This window comes from Mercenaria mercenaria, chromosome 9, assembly GCF_021730395.1.
Source record: "Mercenaria mercenaria strain notata chromosome 9, MADL_Memer_1, whole genome shotgun sequence".
NCBI classification, from domain to species: domain Eukaryota; kingdom Metazoa; phylum Mollusca; class Bivalvia; order Venerida; family Veneridae; genus Mercenaria; species Mercenaria mercenaria.
This window is the reverse complement of record NC_069369.1, coordinates 66,261,213-66,283,981: the sequence shown is the minus strand read 5'-3', so window position 1 is coordinate 66,283,981 and position 22,769 is coordinate 66,261,213. Positions and strand designations below refer to the sequence as shown.

General features: G+C 34.1%; 1 protein-coding gene across 3 annotated transcripts; it reads left to right on the top strand.

Moving 5' to 3' along the window:
* The first annotated feature begins 5,181 nt into the window (after positions 1–5,181).
* On the top strand, positions 5,182–22,250 carry LOC123547354 (probable methyltransferase-like protein 24). Of its 3 annotated transcripts, none has more exons than XM_045334381.2 (9): positions 5,182–5,305; positions 5,775–6,028; positions 12,029–12,204; positions 13,141–13,191; positions 13,522–13,664; positions 14,284–14,412; positions 14,640–14,714; positions 15,481–15,619; positions 21,129–22,250. In XM_045334381.2, exons 3-9 carry the CDS (start codon positions 12,064–12,066, stop codon positions 21,450–21,452), a joined length of 1,002 nt encoding a protein of 333 aa, XP_045190316.2. In that variant the 5' UTR covers positions 5,182–5,305; positions 5,775–6,028; positions 12,029–12,063; the 3' UTR covers positions 21,453–22,250. The 3 variants fall into 3 exon arrangements, with proteins under 3 accessions (XP_045190316.2, XP_053407585.1, XP_045190317.2); XM_045334382.2 differs by lacking the exon at positions 5,182–5,305 and adding an exon at positions 5,518–5,536; XM_053551610.1 differs by lacking the exon at positions 5,182–5,305 and having other exon boundaries at positions 5,429–6,028.
* Positions 22,251–22,769: the final 519 nt, after the last annotated feature.

The window sequence follows — 22,769 nt, the reverse complement described above, 5'->3', positions numbered from 1 at the left end:
ATCACGCGCTTGAGGGACCACTGTGCTGTACGTATTTGCAAGATAAAGTTCAGCACTGAAGTCTCTGATACCCAGGTTAAGGAATAGCTCCTGCTTTAACATTTCTTTGAGGGCTTTATATATGGGACACTCGTATATAAAATGTATCACAGTCTCTGGTTTTCCACATCTGCAGAATGACGTGTCTTTGTTTCCTACTTTATTTTGATATTCATTAAGGCAATAACCACCCTGCAGCTGGAGCAATGTTTTCTGATTCTTCAGTCCCTGGAAACTGATGTACTTGGGTTTCACTTCTTGCCTGAATTGATATAAATGTCATCCATTCTAACTTATGTCCCATGCACCTTCTTTGCCATTTTATACGAACCGACTCTCTAGCAGCATGACAGATATCTTCTAGACTTGTTACTATCTCATCATCTGTCTTGATTTCTGCCTCTATAGCTGCCTCTTTGGCCAGTCTGTCTGCTGTCTAATTCCCACTGATACCAGCATGTCCAGGTGTCCAATCAAGGTGGATGTATACTCCAGTAATTTCAAGATCTTTCCATAGTTGCAGTATTTCTGACGACAAGAATTTGCACGTTTTGTTCTCCCATCCAAGATTAACAATGCCTATAGCAGACTGACTGTCACTTAGAATTTTTAACTTGTTGATTTGTAATCTCTTACACTCTTCTAGGACTGTTTTAAGTGTTATCTTGATAGCCACCATTTCACCTACAAGGATGGATGATAGTTTTGAAGCCTCTTCCTGCCAATATAACATCATTTTTAAGCATTTATATGGAGTTCGAATGACTGACTCAACAAATCTTTTTTACCAATCAATATTGGTAAAGAGGCATACGATTATGCATAATCGTTATTATTATAATCATTATGCAAAAATACGGACAGTACGCATACTCTCGTTTTCGGTTGAAAGACAAGTCTTACATAGGCCAGCTGCTGTCAAATGAATCATTGGGTTTTTGATTTCTCCGCATTGATATGTACGACATTGATGAATAATTTCTCTTTGTATATATACTTGATTGTCTGTCATTGTGGCAGCCTCAACTCCTGTGTGTATTTTGCTTTCTGTTTCTTCCTTCTTTTTTTGGTCAGTTTAATTTTTGATACACATGCATATTTTTGTGTGTTTCCTGTACTGTTCATTTTAAGTTATTAAAGAAAATTATGTGGTCTCTCTTCCCCTTCAGTTACTGTGGCCCTTTGTGCTTTCCTTATTTACCGTAGGAGGACATATATATGATATGGCTTCGCGTGCGTGCGTAACTAATTAATACCTGTGTTTACTTCTTCATTATCAGCACGCCGAAGTTTGAAAGCGGGAAATTCAAATGTAGGTAATATAGTTTAAGAATTCAGATGTTATAATCGATGTCGGAAAAAATCTTTCCAAAATGAAGTATTCCGAGAAAGCAGTGCTAAAGTGATAAAGTATAGGCCTGCCTACTACGAATGAAAATACATGGTCAGAATTTCCCCTATTGCAATTTTCTTAGATCGGATAAATACGTACATGTGTTATGGACTATATAAAGTAACTTTATTAATATATTCTTTCACTGGTTAGCCCGCCCGCTTAGCTCAGTGGGTAAGAGCGTTGATCTACGGATCGAGGGGTCGTGAGTTCGATCATCGGGCAGTGCGTATGTTCTCCGTGACTTTTTGATAAACGACATTGTGTCTTAAATCATTAGTCCTCCACCTCTGATTCATGTGGGGAAGTTGGCAGTTACTTGCGGAGAATAGGTTTGTACTTGTACAGAATCCAGGAACACTGGTTAGGTTAACTGCCCGCCGTTACATGACAAACAATTCTTTCGCTGGTTATAGGTGCAGATGGGAATATCTGGCTCGAGGGTAACTGTTTTGGTGGTAACGAGGCTCTGACGAGTTCAAAGCATAAATAATTACCGGAGAGCCGGATATTCCCATCTGCACCTACAACCAGTGATAGAATCTTTTTCTTGCATGCCATGAATTCAATCAAACGAATGATTTTCTTCTTACCACTATTTTCTTGTAGCTGCGTATTTAGTGATTTGCTCTTGAATAAAATCATTGTTTTTCATTTTTCACTGCGCCCTCGTGATATAATTCCTTCGTATCTGATTTCATTCAACGACAAATCACTGGATGAGATATATTATTTATTAAATATACTATGTAATTCGATATACATGATTTAGTGCACGAGGGTTATCTTACATCCCGGGTGTAAGATGGAGTTTTCTAGCACCGGTGAAAACACTAGAAATCCCCACCTGGAATGCAAGAAAAATAGAGGTGATATTAAGGAGGAGTACAGAGCACAGATGCGACAAGTTTTTGTTAATTAATTGAATAATCATTTGTCTAATGAATGATGTGGATTGAAAGCTGTTTTTGTTTAAGTATCAAACAATGTTTTGATACATGTTGTTTCAGTTCAACTAGACTAGTTCTGTGTTTGGAAGGGAATGCAGGCTCCAGCACCACAAGGACCTGGATTTGGTCTGCAGGAACCATCAGTAAATGCCTCTGCTGTTCTGTCGTTTACATCCGACATAATAGTTTTGATAATTTGCCTTGCATCCTCTTTTTGATTATTAGTTATAAACTAGGATTGTTCCAGTAGTCAGACGTCTGATGAAGAAGCTGAAAAATTCTGGTTCTATGCTCTTTATCGTCAAGTTGGTCAGTGACCCTATATCCTCTGTGTCAACATGCATCCAATTGTATTCAAAACATATGCGCAAAACTTGTCCTTAACAGGAGGAAATTTGACAGTTCTGAACAAACATTGTACCACTTACATTGGTTGCCGGTGAAAGCAAGAATTGAGTTCAAGATACTCAGTCTCTATCATGTATAGCTGTCACACTGGCAGAGCACCTCTGTACTTAACAGAATTGCTTACAGAGTATATTCCTAGTAGACAAGGTTTGAGATCGTCTGAAAATTCTGAATGTCGTTATATTGTTCCATACAAGTGCAAAACGTTTCTGTACTACTGGTCCAAAACTTTGGAATGAACTGCCGTTAGAACTACACAAAAGAAAATCACTTGACACATTCAAAAAAAATCTTCAGACACTGTATTTCAGAGATTTCGCGGCATTGTTTTAAATTTTTGATAACTGTTTATCATGCGAAAACAGCAGGTGATAGTTCTTAAATTTTTGTAAAAGGTTTTACATTTCAACATTTATATCTCCAAGGTTTGTTTAATAAACGCAATTGTTGGTAAGGCTCTACGGGTAGGGAAGTTTATAGTATTTCTTTCTTAAATAGTTTATGATGGCACCATTAACCGGGGGGTTGTACCTCTATATGCAGCCCGTCTGGGCGTACCAGATGCTTTAAGCACTGGTATTGGCAATAGGGGTGAAATGACCTCAAGGGGAGGAGTGCGATCAGGACTGTTTATTACAATAAGGCTGTTATTACTATTATTGTCATCATTAACATTGTTATAATAACTATTATTATCATTATTATGTACAACGCCATTGAATAACATTGTATAAAAATAGGCTTCTCAAATTATTCAGTTTCAGTTTCAGTATCCAAAAGGAGACCTGAATTTATCTATTAAATTTGTATTTTTTGCTATGTAGCTTTCCATTAATTTTGCAATGTTTTCTGCGTTGTTTTGCCATGACTTTCCCACACTTTTTTCGTGTAAAGTTAAGCGGTAGAATTTCAGAAGGTACCTCAGTAGCATGATCTTCGCTGGCAGTAGTGGGTAATCCAATACAGATAGCTAGTCTCCTCAAAGGGTTGATAGTTTGCAATTCGCCAAATTGGTGCAGGCTCGTATTATATCAGAAATATTTGATTGGGAGGAAGTAGGGCATCTGAGTTTAGATCGAAGTCGTCACCGGCGAGGCGCATGCAACAGAGTGGTGTAAGGTACGGGAAGGGGCTCGCTGCTCGTGTTAAGGGGATCAGGGCGTATATCCCTTGAATTTTGTTGAAATATAGGTATGCAGTTGTGGGTTCTGGTGCATTTTTGTCTAAATTTTAAGCAACAGGAGGATGCTCCTCTAATTTCAAGTGCGGGGGGGGGGGGGGGGGGGTGCTCCTCCTGGAAAAAATTTGAAATATAGGTATTCATTTCGAAATGGTTTCCTCTGGTGCATTTTTGTCTAAATCTTAAGGATTGGGAGACGGCACTCCAATCTTTTCATGGGGTCAGGGGTGTCGCCGCTTGGAATTTTTTAAAATATAGGTATGAAATGGTGGCCTCTGGTGCATTTTTTGGGTACATTCATCTTTTATTTAAGGGGGTCAGGAGGTCCCCCGTCCCCGCTAGAAAATTTTGAAATATATGTATAAAATGGTGGCCTCTTGTGCAATTTTGGATATGCAATGGGGTATTTCCCTCTTTTTTAAAGGGGTTAGGGGGTCTCCCTAAGACAATTCTGAAAAAAAAATGTATGAAGTGGTGGCCTCTGGTGCATTTTGTTTTTCTAGATTTTGAGAAAATATTATTCCTTTGCCAAAAATAGTTGGGTGCAACGTTGATGAATTTAGGTTATTTCTCAGCCAACTGTGATGGGGTGGGGGCACCCCCTCTCCCCTGGGCTTGGGCTTGGGCTCGTGCTGCACATTCAATTTGGGGTAGCACTATGCTGCAGGGTGAAGAGATTTCACTTATTTTCTCTTAGCTTTGCAGCTTACGAACCAGAAAAGTTGAGAAAACATACCTTATTGTTATCATCTATACAATATCCGGTACGGTTATTTGCAAAGGAAAGAAAACATACACAAAGCGCCTTATTTGCGCACTAGGCACTTATGGCGAGTTTACGATTCCACCAGTTTGGCATTCTTTTTATAATCAGTATGACTTGATAGTAGGATATTGTCATTATACATGCCGTTATATTGATTATTAGTATATAAATTAGAATAGATAAAGCCTATTGTAAGCCTACTTCCTCCTGAAACAGAATCTTTATCATTATTATTTTTATGATGATTTCTTTTATCTCATTTTATTTCTCCTTAAACATGTTTATGCTTTAAAATACTTTAAAGTACACGTATAGATAAAGAAAGAAATCTACAAGCATGTGCAGCACAACCAAACTATTTTACACTGATAAAATTGTTTATGAAATCCTTATTTGAAATCTCATAGATGTTGATATCACTTGTATTAAACATATTGATTTTGAACAACTACAAGACAAAATGTGCATATATTCGATAGAATACAGACTGTCATATCTAAAGTGCTACGATAAAACCTTTGTTCTGATAGTGCAGTGGGAATTCGCTCTATAGATTTCGAGGACTGATGGTACTTGGGACGGTTTTTATCTTGGTGATATCTTGAGTTATACAGGGTTATCATAATATTCTGACTGATAGTTCTAAATATGATTGGATAGAAAAAAACTACTTCGTAAATTGTACGCGTTATTTTTCCCACAATTTTACACTGATGATAATTTGACACGAAGGTTCTGTTTTGACTAGACTATTTTGAAAGTTCATGAAGCCACCAGCTATTAATGCGGACATAAATGAAGTTACGGGAAAATTTTGAATGGAACTATTATATTGACTAACAGAAACACTTTCTAAAATCAAACTGCTTCATTTTTCATCCTTTGTAGTTTTGCATTCATCAATGGTGACATGTATTTGCAAAGAAATCAATGAAAATAAAACATTTTACTCATTATGTAAATAAAGCATTTAGACATTTATGTTTTCAGTGATACATCAGTTTTTCACTCTTTATAAATTATTAATAATAGTTTCAGGTTCAATCAATATGATTTAGAAAATCATCCGGATATAGTGGTACACGTGTAACAGAATACCTAAATCTATCTGTAAGTCAATATTTGCTCAAAGCAGGAAGGTTTCGTGTTCATATTTAAACGGGGTAGAGAAAGGAGACAGGATTTGTGATACACAAACAAATAAACTTGAAACATGAAATATTCTGAAGGATCCTGTATTGACACGACGAATTCATACACAGGAGAACGGCACATCGTCTTTCATATCTAAGGTAAGTTTTTCATTTATTTCATAATTATATCAGTAATCTTGCACACCCAGATTTTCATATTTTCGAGGAAATCAATATAGATCGTCTCGTGTGTAAGGCTACTTTATGTTTACATCCGTTTTTGTACTCCATTATCCATTTTTGAATACATACTAGTTATGGCAAACATGATTTTGTAGAAAATCAAAGCACTGAGAGTACTGATGGGGCGGTGCATTTCAGCTGTTTTTGTAACATTCTTAGATGAAAGTCAAATATTGAGATAGGAACCTGTGGTTTGCGCAAGAGACTTCGTCTGACCGACGATGACACTCATGCCAAATATAAGACAGATTGCATGTTAAAATGTGAAACACCACATTTTATCAATTATATTCAAAGAGTTTAATAAATTCAACGTGGATAGTCACAAATGTAAGATGAATTCTTTTTATCACATGTTAGCCTTTCTTGTCGAAACACCAAATATTCGACTTTCTTCTGCTATATAAACAAGTCAATTTGACCGACGTCGCCTATACTATAAATCACGTCAATGTCAAAGCTTTATTACAACAGTGTAGTATCGTTTTTATTTAATGGCTGTATTACACTCCTGCAACGCCATTTATGTAATAAATAGAGAATATTAGGTTACTGTCATATAAATTTAAATTTATTAAGCGAGTCAGAGAAAATATAAACAAGAGGGCCATGAAGGCCATGTATCGCTCCCCTGAGCTACTGACCTAAAGATTATCAAAATTAACATTCTGACCAAGTTTCATTAAGATATGGTCATAAATGTGGTCTCTAAAGTGTAAACTAGCTATTCCTTTGATTTGACCCGGTGACCCAGTTTCTGACCCGACATGACCCAAGTTCGAGCTTGACCTAAAGATCACCAAGATTAACATTCCAACCAAGTTTCATGAAGATACAGTCATAAATGTGGCCTCAATAAGCTTTTCCTTTGATTTGACCTAGTGACCGAGTTTTTTACCCCACCTCACCCAAATTTGCACTTGACATAAAGAATATCAAAATTAATATTCTGACTAAGTTTCATTAAGATATCTTCATAAATGTGGCCTCTTTAATGTAAATTAGCTTTTCCTTTGATTTGACCTGGTGATCTAGTTTTTTTTTATTCTAGATGACCTAGATACAAATTGAACCTTACGATCTTTAAGATCAACATTCTGACCATGTTTCATGAAGATATAGTCATAGATGTGGCCTCTACAGTGTTAACAAGCTTTTCCTTTAATTTGAACTGGTGACCTAGTTTTGACCCAAGATAACCTGATATCAAACTCGTCAAAGACTTTATTGAGGGTAACATACTGGCCAAGTTTCATTAAGATTGGGCCCAAATTGTGACCTCTGGAGTGTAAACAAGCTTTTCCTTTAATTTGAACTGGTGACCTAGATTTTGACCCCAGATGACCCAATGTCAAACTTTTCTAAGATTTTATTGAGGGTTCCATTCTGACAAAGTTTCATTAAGACTGGGCCAAACATTTAACCTCTAGAGTGTTTACAAGCTTTCCCTTTGATTTGACCTGGTGACCTAGTTTTAGAGCTAAGATGACCCAATAAAGAACTCATCAAAAGTTTTATTAAGGGTAACATTCTGACTAAGTTTCATTGAGACTTGCTCAAAAGTGTGAAAATTTCTGCGTGATAACTGTTCAGATTGGGAAAAAATGCCATTTAAATTATTGAAAGAAGTTGTTAGTGTAAAATAACTTATGGTGTCCTAAAAGTTGAGGGCATCTACAGTGCTATTTAAATCATACGACATTTAAAATGGTTATTCAGTTTCAAAAGATATTTGAATAACGAAACAAGAATATCGTTTTTCATTGTACACTTATAGAATGAGGTCCAATTGATTGGATATCAATTTGTAAAAATGTGCGTTTTGTAATATTATTAAACCGAATGCGACTGGAGCTGTACACCTGTTGACTTTTAAAGAACAACTACCTTTGACGATGTGATTTAATGCTCGTTCATGATCATCATCAAATACATTCGACTACCCAGGGGTGGCAAATTCAATTGTCCGTATTGCCCAGTTTGTCCCAAAGCTTGTACGGACGAGTCTAATTTGACTAGAATTTACTATATACATGAAACTACTATACGGACAAATACAAAATAGCAACTGACAAAAAGGACAAACAAGTCAAAATCAGATTTTGCCACCCCTGCTACCTTGCATAAAAATCTGAAGATTAATACGTCAAACCGTTTATAGAGCGAAAATATTTCGTCTAAAATTGATTCTCAAAATAAATTGTATTTACACAACATTCGGAATAGACCGGCAATGTTGCACACCATAACACAGATACACAGCGATACATACAGTTGAAAGAAACAAGTCTATATTTAACATGAAAAGTAACTTTTGTTTTGTAATTTAGTGTTATTTCTAGAGCTCAAAAAGGACAGGGTGCTGCCAAAAAGGGGCAGGGTGCTGTCCGAAAGGGGCAGGGTGCCCTTTTAGATGTGAAAGTTACCATAGCAGTAGTTGCATTTCTAGATGTCTATAGTTAATATGTATTCCATTTATCTTTATTCCACACTTAAAAGAAATGTCACACAAAGAGCTATAAAAATAAATTTTATTATACTTCTTTGTGTCACAGAATAAAGTGCTAAATCTTCCCAAAACCAGTCACAAAGTTTTCAAAGGCTTTTTACTTACTTTATAGTTTAGGTTAAACCATTCAAGCCTTTCCCTTAAAAATGTCACCAAGAATGTCAACTTATTCATATGAATGTGAAATAGTGGAGGACCTTAATATAAGCTTAATCTTGAAATCAAGATCATGTTGTAAACAACATAGTTAAAGGCCTGTTTCAGGTCACATTGTAAACTGATAATTATCAAAATACCTGTTGTATTTATCAGGTCTTTCATCAATATTTCATTAACAGAAAAGTGCTATTACAGTAAGGTTAAAGTTTACTAAATCGCATATCCAAAATATACTATCCGGATACTGGTACACTTTCGGAATGTTGTCTGAAAGTAGTTTTTACTCAGTTTAAATGACCTACTAGGGTAAACCAGGGATAGTTCCACATATTTTGATGTTTCTCATCATAAAAAAATACACCGACTGTCAGCTTTTTTGAAGGAATAATGGAAAAATTACATACGACATCGGGAGTAATAAGACTCGTGAACGGACATTCTAAACTTTCTTTTACTTTCGATAATCATTAAAATGTGTGCATTTTCTAGTTTAAATTACAGTAGAATCAAACTGCATTGATATATACTTGTTATAGTAAACGACGGTCTAATTTAAATTTTGCTCAAAGAAATCTAGGGCACTTTTCACGTGCTCGGTAATCAGCTGGCCGCTTACGCACGCTTTTTTTGACGTTTCACAGGATCCATACCCTTTATCAATTTGTTTTAACACTTCACTGATTCTCATTACCTGTGTGCACTCGCCGTGACGTAATTTGCTGATCAAAAAATCGTCGAGGCATGTCAACAGGGAAATTGGCGGGATTTAGCATAAGATCAAAGGCAAGAGGGCACATTTTACGGGCAGCGTGGCGGCAGTAAAAAAGGGCAGGGCGGGGCGCCCCGCTGCGTCGCTCTAGAAATAACACTATAATTATTCACATATGCTGTTGAAAAAATGATTATTTTCGGTGTAAGTAGTGTTCTTTCACTTCGGACTGGGTTATATTGTTCGTAATTTGAAGAATAAAGGCGACATGATGTGTGTTCACTTCTGGCTACATGTTATAAATGGCGATCCGATAAGACCGGACATAACAGATAGACGTCAAAATGTTAAAATATGTTATGTCAGGTCTTATTGATAGGACTAAAAATATGAGCTGATAAACAAACGCTAACCTTGTTTAACTTTTTGCCCGGCCTCTCTGTTCTGCTTAACATTCTTGAATAATTTTGATTTGCTGCCATGCAAAATTTTGTCCGAAGTTGTTGTTTACCGAATTACCCATCTTCACCAAGCAAACAAATGACGTGACTTATACACACGCCATTACGCCGCTTGACAGAACAAATAGGCAACCCGTATCCTCGATGATTTTATTCAATAACACTCCATTCCAGATGCAATATCTTCCTAATTTTAATTGCAGAAAGCTAAAATCCTGAACAAATGCTAACACGAGTCACTTTCCGTTTCCTCAAGCGTTTCCGTTATAAAAACTTTTATGTAGTAATTGCAAATACGGTATGCATACACTATACATTTGTACCATGGTCTCACGAACCTAATAAAAGTCCAGTTTATAATAACAAAGAAGTATAAAATAAATTTATTTTATACTTCTTTGATAATAATAATCGCGTAGATATGTTTTTTTGCAGTTATTGGAAAGAACAAGATGGCGTCGTTTTAAGAAAAAAATTAAAAAAGTAGTCCGCCAAGCTTCAATTAAGTCACTGACTTGTATATATTTTTAGACAATTCAGATTAAAACCAAGTGGGGTTTTCCCTAATGACGTCAGAGTGTAAAAATAGTCTGGTTTACCTGCCCCTCCTTCACTGTCGTACTAAAATACATAGTACGACGGGAACCAGACAAGTCTAAAATAGCCGCAATATAGGTCATATTCATCCGCTTTGTTTTCGGTGCTCTTCTTTATGAGAAGATGTAGAAAGTGGATGCGCTTTGCCGTTTTGCACTAAGAAGTGACGGGCTTTCATTTTCCCGTCTTAATTCCATTGGAGGCGGAGCTTACGCACCGCCCCAATAAAACCACGTGATTGTCGTTGTTATTTGTTGTTGTTGTTGTTGCTTTCTTAAAGTACTGTTATCATGAAATCACGTTGATAATCGCCATTTTCATTATTTTAAAAACTTCTTATTTATACATGTAGTTCTAAACGACCTTTAAACCCGCGCGTTTTATGACATTCCAAACCACAAAACTGTATCTTATCAATAATTCAACTTGTTCTTATCTATAAAGAAATGAAAGAGGTAACCCGCCATTTGCTGTTTTGCAAATAGTTAAGAAATTAATATATGTGCATTTCTTAAATTATGAGAACAGTTAGATCGATCTATCAATAATAACATATAAAAAATTCTTTATTATTAAATTACGCAAAGCTATAATTTTATTCATTTTACTAGTACCAAAGCCCCGTTTTTAAAAAGTCACAAAAATACACATGAAAGATGTGTTTTTTTAGATAATGAATATATATATACAATTTATAGAAATTATGTGTTGTAGATTTTGATTTCACACATATATTAACTGCTTGTCTACGACAAGGCATGACAGCGTAATTATTTTGTTCGTCTTGTCATTTTTACTCCCTCATAACGTGTTTTCGCTAGTTTGTAAATTCTATACGTTTTAGCGCATCTTTGTGATTTTCCATACCTCATGTTTTTATTTCGATGTAATTGAGATGTGAAACCAAAATTTGTAGTCCTGTTTGGCGCCATATAACCTATACTGTATTGGTGCGCCGTAAAACCCAAATAAATAAATAAATAAATTGTGATTTTTCAAAGAGTGATTAAAGTTGTAAAATGAGCGAATGTATAGGATAGCATAAATTGACTTTTTTTTTGAAATTGTGAACACTTATCAACAACATCTTGTTCTAAGCGTAGACTTAATTTCATAATTGTACGTTCGGTAATTTTTAAATTACTGGCAAAAGAACTAATGGCGGGTTAGCTGTTTTGTTCAATACAGTTACCATCTCCGCCCTCCACTCCCAGTCTAGTTTAAAATAAGCTGAGACTTCCTAACTTGACAATATGAACGGCAGCACAGTACAATCAAGGTCACGGATATTTATAATTCAATGAACATTTTCTAGGAGAAGGCATTTAACCTAAATATTGTGTGAAATATCAAAAGCAGTGTATGTTTTCATAAATGAAAAAACATCTTCAACACTTTATCATTTCAAACCAGTAATAAGACATTGACAGTAAAATTTAAAGCAATTTGCAACGGTTTTATTCAGATCAAAACTATTTCAGGTTGTCTCTTGGCACACGTGAATATCGTGCTACCAATGATCAACACAGACAGAATGTGGATCGTAAGAACTCGACAGTTCCGGGCTCTGGTTGTTATATCTCTGGCACTGGTAGTTTTAGTCTTTCTGGTTCGTCGCCATGGAAACTCGGAGCCAGAGATCCCATCAATACGAGTAGTAAGTTAATTACTATATACGGAACTCTAACCTGAACGCATGTTTTAAATATGCCTGTTTTTGAAGATATATATATATATACAGTGGTAACACATGTTGGATATTTATAATCTAAAATAGGTGTAACGTCTCTTGCATACCCGACTGGACTCTCTCATGTTTTCACCAGTACTGGAAAACTCCGCCTCAAACATTTATATAAATATAATCAATTTGCTGTTTTCTAGTTATAATGATATGTGTAGCATTGTATGATTTTTTTAAACTTGACATGTTTATTTTGTCAACTTTTATCATTGCAAGCTTTCAGAAAATAATATCAACCTCGGGTTTATCTTCTTCTATCGGTATCGTGTTGGACGGCCGTTATCAGGCTTCCTCCTTCGCTTTGTGAGACGTCCCGTCACAAAGTACTATCTGACAAAATGTGTGGAATGCATGATTGTTTTTTTCCAAAATCGCAACACATTTTGTGCATAATGAATTTAAGAAATGTTATGTAGTTAAAAACCTCAAATGCTTCTGATGTAAGAAAGCCAATGTATACCAGGATTTGGTACATATATCAACTAAGGATAATCTCAATAGTGCTGGCACCAGTGTAGAACAGTATACAGTGTACTGTCAACAATTAGAAGACTGCTTTTAAAAGAAATATGATCATATATATAAGTTAGCATATCTGTTACAATTTGTAGTAACATACACACACGGGGGCATACAATTGTTTAGAGGATATCCTGATTTGAGATGTACTCAACCGGCACAGAAACAAATGTTCTAATCGCGTATGAAGATGAAAAGCCATTTTTGCAAGTTTGTCAATTCTATCGCGACAGCACACAAAAGAAATAAAATAATCGCATGTATGAAGGCAGAAATCTATAATGGATCTGTGTCTCTTATATAGGTTTTATCTTTTTAATGTTCTTTCAGAAAAAAGCTCTGGACTTATCTACACTGACTTTGAACGCGACAATGGAAAGAGTAAGCAATTTAATTAGTTTATGAACTGCATCTGAAGTGGAATGCTACCAGAAGCCAAACAAAAGAAATAAGATCAGTAACCGCTTTAATTTCACAAACACCTTTATGACTGGAATGAAAAAAATAACAAAATATGTATCATTGATGAAAGAAAATATGATTATAAAACATAATAAAACACTTTGAATTTAGGGTATATATACAATGTTTTTGATAAAGTAAAGAATGATACAGAGATATGATGTTTGCCGAACCATAACGGCTTATATTCATGAGAGTTGGTATGTCCACTTTAAGAAGTGAATAAGATATTTAACTTTACCTTTGTAGAAATTAAAAGAGGAATATGGACTACTGCAAACAAAAAGTCGGGGTGCAACAATATTTGTAGACGACCAGGGCCGAGTTCGTGTCCCACCACCTTTTATACTCGAGTTAATGCAATTTCGAGATTTGGAAGAGCAATATCACAGGTATTCGAGAAAATTTTCTTACCTGAAAAAAGATAAATCTGTTAATTGTCCTAAGCTTTAACTACTTAAAACTAAACAAGCAAATCTATTTTGAACTTTTAATTCACACAATAATGTCAAAACAAGTAGTGTTCGTGTTCATTTTCCATCACATTTTTGTTTGAATTTACCGTTTTTATAACATTTTAAAGTCTATTTTGCTTTGATGTGGTTATTTTCGACCATTTCCGTAGCTTTTCAGATCAATTTTATCGCTCGCAAATATTATACTGAGCCGCATTTTAACCCTTAGCCTGCTAAATTTCCTAAATGGACTGGTCCATCATTCAGTTTGGGCAATACCAATTATTATTTGAAGGGGTGTTCACTGAAAATTTACTGACTGAATAGCGAACAGTGTAGACCATGATCAGATTGCACGGATATGCAGGCTGATCTTGGTCTGTACTGGTCGCAGAGGCAGAAATATTCGCCGCCAGCAGGCTAAAGGTTAATATAGTTTTATACAACGTGATTCAATTTAAGGTGAATGCCTAATTTTAAGGACGCGTTTTATACTGAAACCCCAAAACAACCAGAATCTTTAATTTAAATTTCCTTCCACTCTTTTAATACTTAGGTACATAGAAAGTATCCAAGTTCCATGTACGCGCCAAATTCACCTTGGCAACCATCAAGATGGCGGCTATGACTTGTGTGAAAATCAAGATGTGGTACCCTCAAAGCCTTGTGTCGTGTATTCCTTTGGGTAACGTATCTATAACATAATAATATCGTTTTGTTTGGGATGGGATGGATATACATGTATTATTAAACAAGAACGATAATGAAACCGTCAAAAGTAAATTTGGCGCAATCGTTTGTGAAATAGAAGTATTTTTCTGCGAAACGGTTGGAACTGAGCACGAAGTCCTCCGATTAGCGTTAAACATACACATAAATGCATTAATTTCTTTTCTTTTCGATTCTATTCAGTGTACGAACAGACTTTTCGTTTGATGAGGAACTGAGTAAGCTGTATGGGTGTATAATACATAGCTTTGATCCAGCGTAAGTTCCTGTTTATTTCAAATGTTTTTAGATAGATTATTTGCTTATTTAGTAACTTGTTCGTGACAATGACCATATTAAAATATTCCCAGTTTTCTTAAAACTTGAAGGAATAATCACTACTAGTAGCAACCTTTCGAGCAAATTTCTTTTGAAATCACACTGGATATTTAACAACATAATAGCTATACTGTATCTGCATTAAATTTATAGCCCTTTCAAATGTCGTTTTTGAAAGAGTTCAGGTCCATGTTTCGGAGAAAAAAGTTTGAACATCACCAAATCATAGAAAGAAAGCATTGTTTTACATGAAAATTAAACAGCATATAAAACATGTATATTATTCTGCAAAACCATTGTCAATTTACTCATACATATATTGAATTCCGGAAAGGGACTGCATGGAGGGGCCACATTTCTGGACAGTTCAGCTCCTTTCAAAACTCACCATTTTTAAAAAGCTGTTACACGTCTTAGTTTTGATGCATTTGCAACAATGTACCAGTGTTTAAACTTAAAATAACTAGGTAAAACATCGTTTTTGACAAATGTTTACATTTATTTCTTTACAAATGGCATTCTTTTTTAAAGGGGGACAACTCCTTTAGACTATTTTAAGTATCCAATTATATGGGACAGAACAGTAAAACATGTATTGGACAGATAAGTTGTTTGTCAAGATGTTGTTCATTTACTAATAATTTCTGTTGTTTTGTGATGTACTGCTAAACCTTAAGTACAAATTATTTCTGCTGCCTTTTAATAGGAACGGTATGGCCGACCATCAGCATTCCCCTGCTGTATATTTCCACTCGATGGGGTTGTGGAAAACTGATGAAGTAATGAACACTAACTGGAAAATGAAAACTTTAAACAGTATAAGAACAGAATTAGATCACCAAAATGTAAGCTTCATTTAGATTTTCTTTTCACTAAATATGCTTGTTTTTTGGATTAACATACCCTCTAAGTGATGTTTGCGTTATTCTTGTGTATACATGTCATTGAATAAAGTAAATGAGGCCTATTTTTAGGCAAATGTTATTTTTTTCAGCATTGATATACTACAGGGTGTTAACAATTTCAGATACTTAAGATTGTAATACATAATTCTTGAACATGTTTCTTATTCACAGGCATTAAGGTAGTGGACCTGTAATGAAAGTCGGCAGATTACGTAATTTCCGTATGCGATTTCACATTCTCCGGGTTTTACGGAAAGCCATGATCATGTGCATGTTGAGCTATACATTTACAACCGAAGAATGCCGAATTACCTAACGAAAATACATATTCTAATATGCCAGTGAAACAAAGAATATTTTCAAGCTCCTTATATTCCGCGATAAACAATGGTTTACGAGCAGACCGGTAAGACGGCCAGATATGAGGTCAGATTTCCGCATGTCGTTTCAGATCATAATTATTATCAAAATTATTCAGTGAACATGTATGAATGAAAACAAACAAGGCCTTCGAGTGGTTTGCCGTCTAATGTATCACGATTCAGAGTTCAAAAGCGCAGGAATTCAAAAAAGTCAAAAACCTTTTATTTCACTCATTTCATGAATACATGAATAAAAGAGGTGAGATTTTTTAACAATATATTGGAGGCTCATAAGAAAATAATAGTACAATTCAATTCTAACAAAATATGATGTTTTCACAATAACGCCTTTCATATCTAGATGTCATATGTCAGTATTACAATATAATAAATAAATAAATATATATATAAATAAATAAATGATGCCCCCATTCGGGCATCGGAGAGTCATAAAATGTACGGAGATGAAAATACAAAATATCATTTATCTTAGCTGTGACAATAGGAGAGATCGCCGTGACGTCACGCGTTAACATCTGTTTATCTGGTGGTTGGCAAAACAAATGATTTTAACACCGTTTGCGTAATGAATCAGAATTTTTAATTTTTAATAACTTTTTTGCTCATTTATGGATTTTCAAAATTCAAAAAGATTTGAAATACTAACAATCTTCATATTTTTGTATCCAAATATCTTTTTTCAATGAATAAACGTTTTAAATGACATATAATTTTAAAAGCGGCGTAGTGATTTTCACAACCTTTAGAAAAACAGTGTAAGTTAAGCGTTCATAATTGATCCATTTTATTTCGAAATAACAATTAAAAGTAATCAATAAATTGCTTGTTTTATAACCTTTCCATTGATCAAAAAATTATTTATGTAATTTGTGTTTTAAGAAAGTTTAGACCGTTAGAAAAACATCACTGTTTACAAAAAACATGGACGGTCGGCTTCTGCCCACCCGATCACTGTCTTATCAGTTCTAAAAATAGAATTTGTATGCAAACACGATCTCTCCTATATAATTTTAACAAATTTGCACAATTTTAAAATTTCTTTTTTTATTTCCAGTATTTATAAGTTGTTCCTATTTAAATACATTCGGATTTCTGAAGAAATATGGTTTGATTTTTTTTCGTTCATTTGAAAACAGGTTACACTCGAAAAGATAATGAAACTCGTGTCCTAACTTATTTTCACAGTTGTTGCATGTTCTTTGGTTTAATGGTAATCTTGTCAAAATTGAACCACGAAGGTGTTAGCGGAAATTATCGAGTGCTATTACGGGTCCACTACCTCAAAACTGCAGTTTACTCTTGCTTTACAAAGTTTGACAAAAGAAAATGTTAGTTACCTTATTATGATATGAACTCAAGGTCATCAGATTTACCGGATTTATTAGATTATGACAAGTATCTTGATTACGATGATGATGATGATGATGATTTATTGCAAGTAATTTATACCATACCCACCCGTTCTAATCAGGATAGATGCATTGAAAATAACGGTAAAAAAATGTTTCTTTATGTAAAAGTACAGGTTTTATCATTTTGAACGGTCGATTGCATAAAGATCATGGATTAGGTAAACACACGTTTTGTTCACCACGTGGCCTAAGTGTCACGGATTATCTTTTATCACATTTTTTGAATTATAGTGTTATCTCGGATTTTGAAATACTAGACTGGAACAGTTTTTCAGATCATTCACCTTTATATTTTAGTTTTAAAGGGAAACGTTCTATTTCGTGCGACCAGTCAAATAATCCGGATAATAAATATCATACGGAAAATAAGATTGTATGGGACGAAGAAAAAGTCAACGATTTTCAGTCACTTTTATTAAACAATCAACACGAACTTGACTCAGTTGATTCCCAGGTTGAAATAATAACCAACTTTTTACATGAAAACGCATTAAAAATATTTGGAAAGTCAATAAAATTCTCGAATTCAAATTCTCGATTATCTAATAAATCGAAATGGTTTGATGAATCTTGTTACACAGCAAAAACTAATTTCAAGAAAGCAAGAAATAATTCGTAAAAGACAAAAATGAGGAAAATAGAGTTAATTTTACAAGCATGCGTACTAAGTATAACAGAATAAGGAAAAAGGCAAAAGCTAGATTTAAGCTCAATGAAGGAAAACGATTAGAAAAAAATTGCGAAAAGTCAACCTCGTAAATTTTGGAAATCAATAAAGAAATGCCATAAAAATAAAAATAGTGATAGCGATGGGAATAAAAATAGAAGATTTATACAATCATTTTAATACATTACTGAGTGACCATGTAAATAGCAATTTTAATGACATAGAAAACGAGCAAAATACAGACATTTATGATGAGGAATTAGACAGGGTGATATTAGAATCTGAGATCCGCGAAGCAGTTTTTAAACAAAATAATTTTAAAGCGTGCGGTCCCGACTGCATATCCGCAGAAATTATCAAGGCGCCGTATGATGTAATTTCACCATATTTACTATCACTATTTAACAGACTATTCACAAATTCCGAGTATCCCAAATGTTGAGGAGATGGGTTATAGTACCTTTATTTAAAGGCGGTGATGAAACTGATGTAAAAAATTACCGCGGTATAACGCTGAACAATATATTTGCAAAAATATACTCTCAGATCCTTTTAAATAGGCTAACAAAATGGACAGTTAAATATGAGAAAATATCAAATAATCAGTTTGGTTTTCAAAAAGGAAAGAGTACTGTCGATTGCGTTTTTATATTTCACTCGGTAATCTCAAAATTATTGAATTCTGGTCATAAAGTCTATTCCATTTTCATCGATTATGAAAAATGTTTTGACAGGATAAATAGGTCATTTCTTTGGCAAAAATTAACAACAGAAAGAGTAAGCTCTACAATGGTCAAAGCAATTAAATCTATGTATAATATTGTGCGTTCATGTATTAAAGGCGTACGCTATAATTCCCTGTATATGAGATGGGCGAAAATTTTCCCAATAACAGAATTTCTTTAAACTTTGGATATTGAAGGACAATCATCTTAGAAACAAAAACATGCAATAAAAATCATAGGTCACCGGTATCGAAAAAGAGTTATCTGCCCTTGAAAACGCCATTTTTGGGGAAAATGCCGTTTTCAAGGGCAGATAACTCTTTTTCGATACCGGTGACCTATGATTTTTATTGCATATTTTTGTTTCTTAGATGATTGTCCTTCAATATCCAAAGTTTGAAGAAATTCTGTTATTGGGAAAATTTTCGCACCAAATTCTAGCATACGTCCTTAAATACAAAAATCAAATATCTGAACCTATTGTTTCAAATTTCGGCGTAAAACAGGGGGACCCTGGCTCTCCTTTGATGTTTATGATGTTCGTGAATGATATTGTTGATAATATAAACTCTGATTTAGATGGAATATTTTCATACGAAGACTTAATATTATTTCTCATCTTGTATGCAGACGACCAAGTGCTCTTTGCTACTTCACCAGAAACTTTACAATCGATGTTACATGACGTTGAGATATATTGTAATACATGGGGATTAAAGATCAATACTACGAAGACTAAGGTTATGATTTTTGAAAAAAGTACTAGACACACTCATTATGACTTTTCTTTATATAATACAAAATTAGAGATTGTAACGTCATTTAAATATTTGGGGGTATACTTCTTTAAAAATGGAAGTTGGCATAGAACACAAAAATGCATAGCAGAGCATGCGTCTAAGGCTATGCATAAATTGTTTACAATTTTTAATAGTTACGAATTTTCAAAGAGCGAAAAATGTATATTGTTTGATTCATTAGTTGCTACTGTTCTTAACTACTGCTCTGAAATTTGGGGCATGAATGATGGGAAAGACATTGAAATTATTCACACCAAGTTTTGTCGTAAACTTTTGTGCGTTAATAAATCAACCAACTTGATTGGTCTGTATGGAGAACTAGGAAGAGTTCCCATGATAATATATAGAAAGATAAATATGGTACGCTACTGGTTTCGTTAACTGAATTCGAATGAAAACTCATTACAAAAAAAATTATCATATGCTGCGTAACGATGCGAATAATAATATTACATATAATAATTCAAACTGGGCGTTTCAAATAAAGATATTGTTAGAAAACCTGGGATTGTCGGATATATGGATAAGTCAAGATAGTAACAGTATTTCCCTTTCTACTAACAGAGAATATTAGACAATTATTATCAAACTTGGTATGCTAACATTAACAATTTTCAACGATTACTCTCTTACAGTAGATTTAAACATTCATTTAATCCTGAAAAGTACTTAAATATAATTGAAGATAAAAAGTTTCGAATTGCTCTTAGTAGATTTAGGTTATCATCACATAATTTGGAAATAGAAAGGGGTAGATATAACAACACGGATCGAAATGATAGAAAATGTAAATTTTGTAATCTGAATTCTTTAGAAAATGAATATCACTTTCTTCTTGTATGTCCGTTATATATAGAATTACGAAGAAAATATCTAAAACCGTATTATTGTAGATGGCCCACTCTAAATAAATTTGATAATTTGATGTCTACGGAAAATAGAAAGGAATTACTAAATCTCTCAAAATTGATTTATTTTGCGAATAAACTAAGACAAGATATTGAAAGTTAGTTTCATTTTAGAAGCAACACCATTTTTCCATCCAACATAGTCATTGTATGTTAGAATGTTCTGGATGTAATAATAATAATCTTGTAAAGCTTCTCTCAGTATCTGTATTATTATATTAAATGTTAAATATGCCTCGCTACATGTCAACTCTGTTTAGGCTAGAAGCATTTATAAAAATGCTTAATTGCTGAATAAATGTTGTTGTTGTTGTTGATTTCAGATATGAGTGCTTCATAAAGTGAAGTCATGATGACAAATGAATTCATACTTTATTTACTTACACAGTTATTACTTTGTAGTGCTCTGAAGTTAACACATGTTACCATTTCAACTCAAAAGATGAGATGTCTGTTTCATGTTTACGCATATATTTAAATGTGTAATAATTGTTAACTCTTTCGCTTATGAAAATGTCAGCATAGCATATCTTTAAGTTTTGTATTCTTTGCAGTCAAATATAGCTATGATGAAGATTGACATAGAGGGTGCAGAATGGGAAGCATTGCCAGAAATGCTTAAAAGTGGGGCACTCAAAGGGATCAAACAATTGATAATGGAATTTCATAGCTGGGTGGATCTTCCGCCATGGCAGTTAGACCACAGAAATAAAAAAGACTACAGACATCATTTGAATGTGTTACGAGGACTCTATGATGAGGGATTTAGAATTTTCTTTTTTAAACGGTTTCCAGGGTATTGTTGTTTATACGAGGACGAATTTAATGTTTCAAGAACAGGTTGCCATGAAATTCACATGATGAGAGTTAGTAGTTAAATCATAAATGTAAAATGCACTGAGAGATGTGATAGGAAATACGAAAGCATTGGTTCTTTCTTACGTTGCGTCGATGAAGGCGAAGCAGACTGTACATTTCAGTCGTTCTGTTTATGAGAAAACCATAATCAAAATATCAAATGAATGCATCTTTTTTTCACGGGCCTCTTCACGACATCAAGATGCATAGCATATTTTAAATCATGTCATTAGTCAATCAGTTTTAAAGATAACATTTATTTTAACAATAGCATGTGATGATTGAAATGTTGAACATGGATAAACCATATATGCAATCGTTTTGATACCAAGTAAAATGTTAGTCCAGTAGGTTTTTTGACAATCTGATGGACAACTGTATATACTAACGTCCAAGTTACGGACCTACCGATTATCGGCTTTGGGAGTGCAGTTTTTAAGTGTTACATTTTACATTTACTACGTATGTGTGTACAATCATAATAACTTTTGCTTGATCCGTCAGTCCGTACCGGAGTTTTTCGTGAATCCGACTCCAAATTTAAGTTACACACCAATGTCAATCAAACATGTATTTCTAGTCCATAATCAAATAATGTTTATGTTATATATTTTTTCTACATTAGTATTTATTCAAAATTAAAAATATCATTAAAAAACTTAACTCCGTCATAGATGTAAATTATTGCTGTTACTTTTTAGGGAGAGGAACTATATAAGTTTTCTTTCGTTCTAATCCCTTTCGTGCTTGTGTGATTTATGTATAATTGTAAAATTCTGACTTGATGTTGATTTCGAAATAAATATGTTTACACTAAACATGTAGTTTTTATATGAGTTTCTTCCAGACCTTGAAATATTTCGAAAAATATTTTCTTTTCTAAATTTTACCAGGGAAATGTTTCTTTCATGCTAATTGAGGTATCCTGAAAGTTTTAAAACGAGATGCCAACAGTTAAAGCCAAAATATACATTAAAAACAAGTTTTGGTGTTCAAAATAACTTAAATACCCTACCAAAATTGTTCAAAAATCGTATCGTTGCATTTTGAAAATAATACCACCCACAGGAATTCTTTAGAATGGTGTGCAATATTACTGATGCTGTCCTTTATTTTAAAAGGAATCAAGGGAAAGGGGTTGATTAGCTCACTGACAACTTAAGCTCCGTAAATACCTTAACAGTTCCATTAATGAATCAGGGTCGGGACAAAACGTCTTCAGATATATTGTATTTGGAAAACATTTACCTCGTTACTTATGGTCTTGGAGAAAAGGAGAAAAGAGACTCCTAAACTAAATGCGTAGCTTTCCTTGTTTTCTTATTTTTCCATTCACT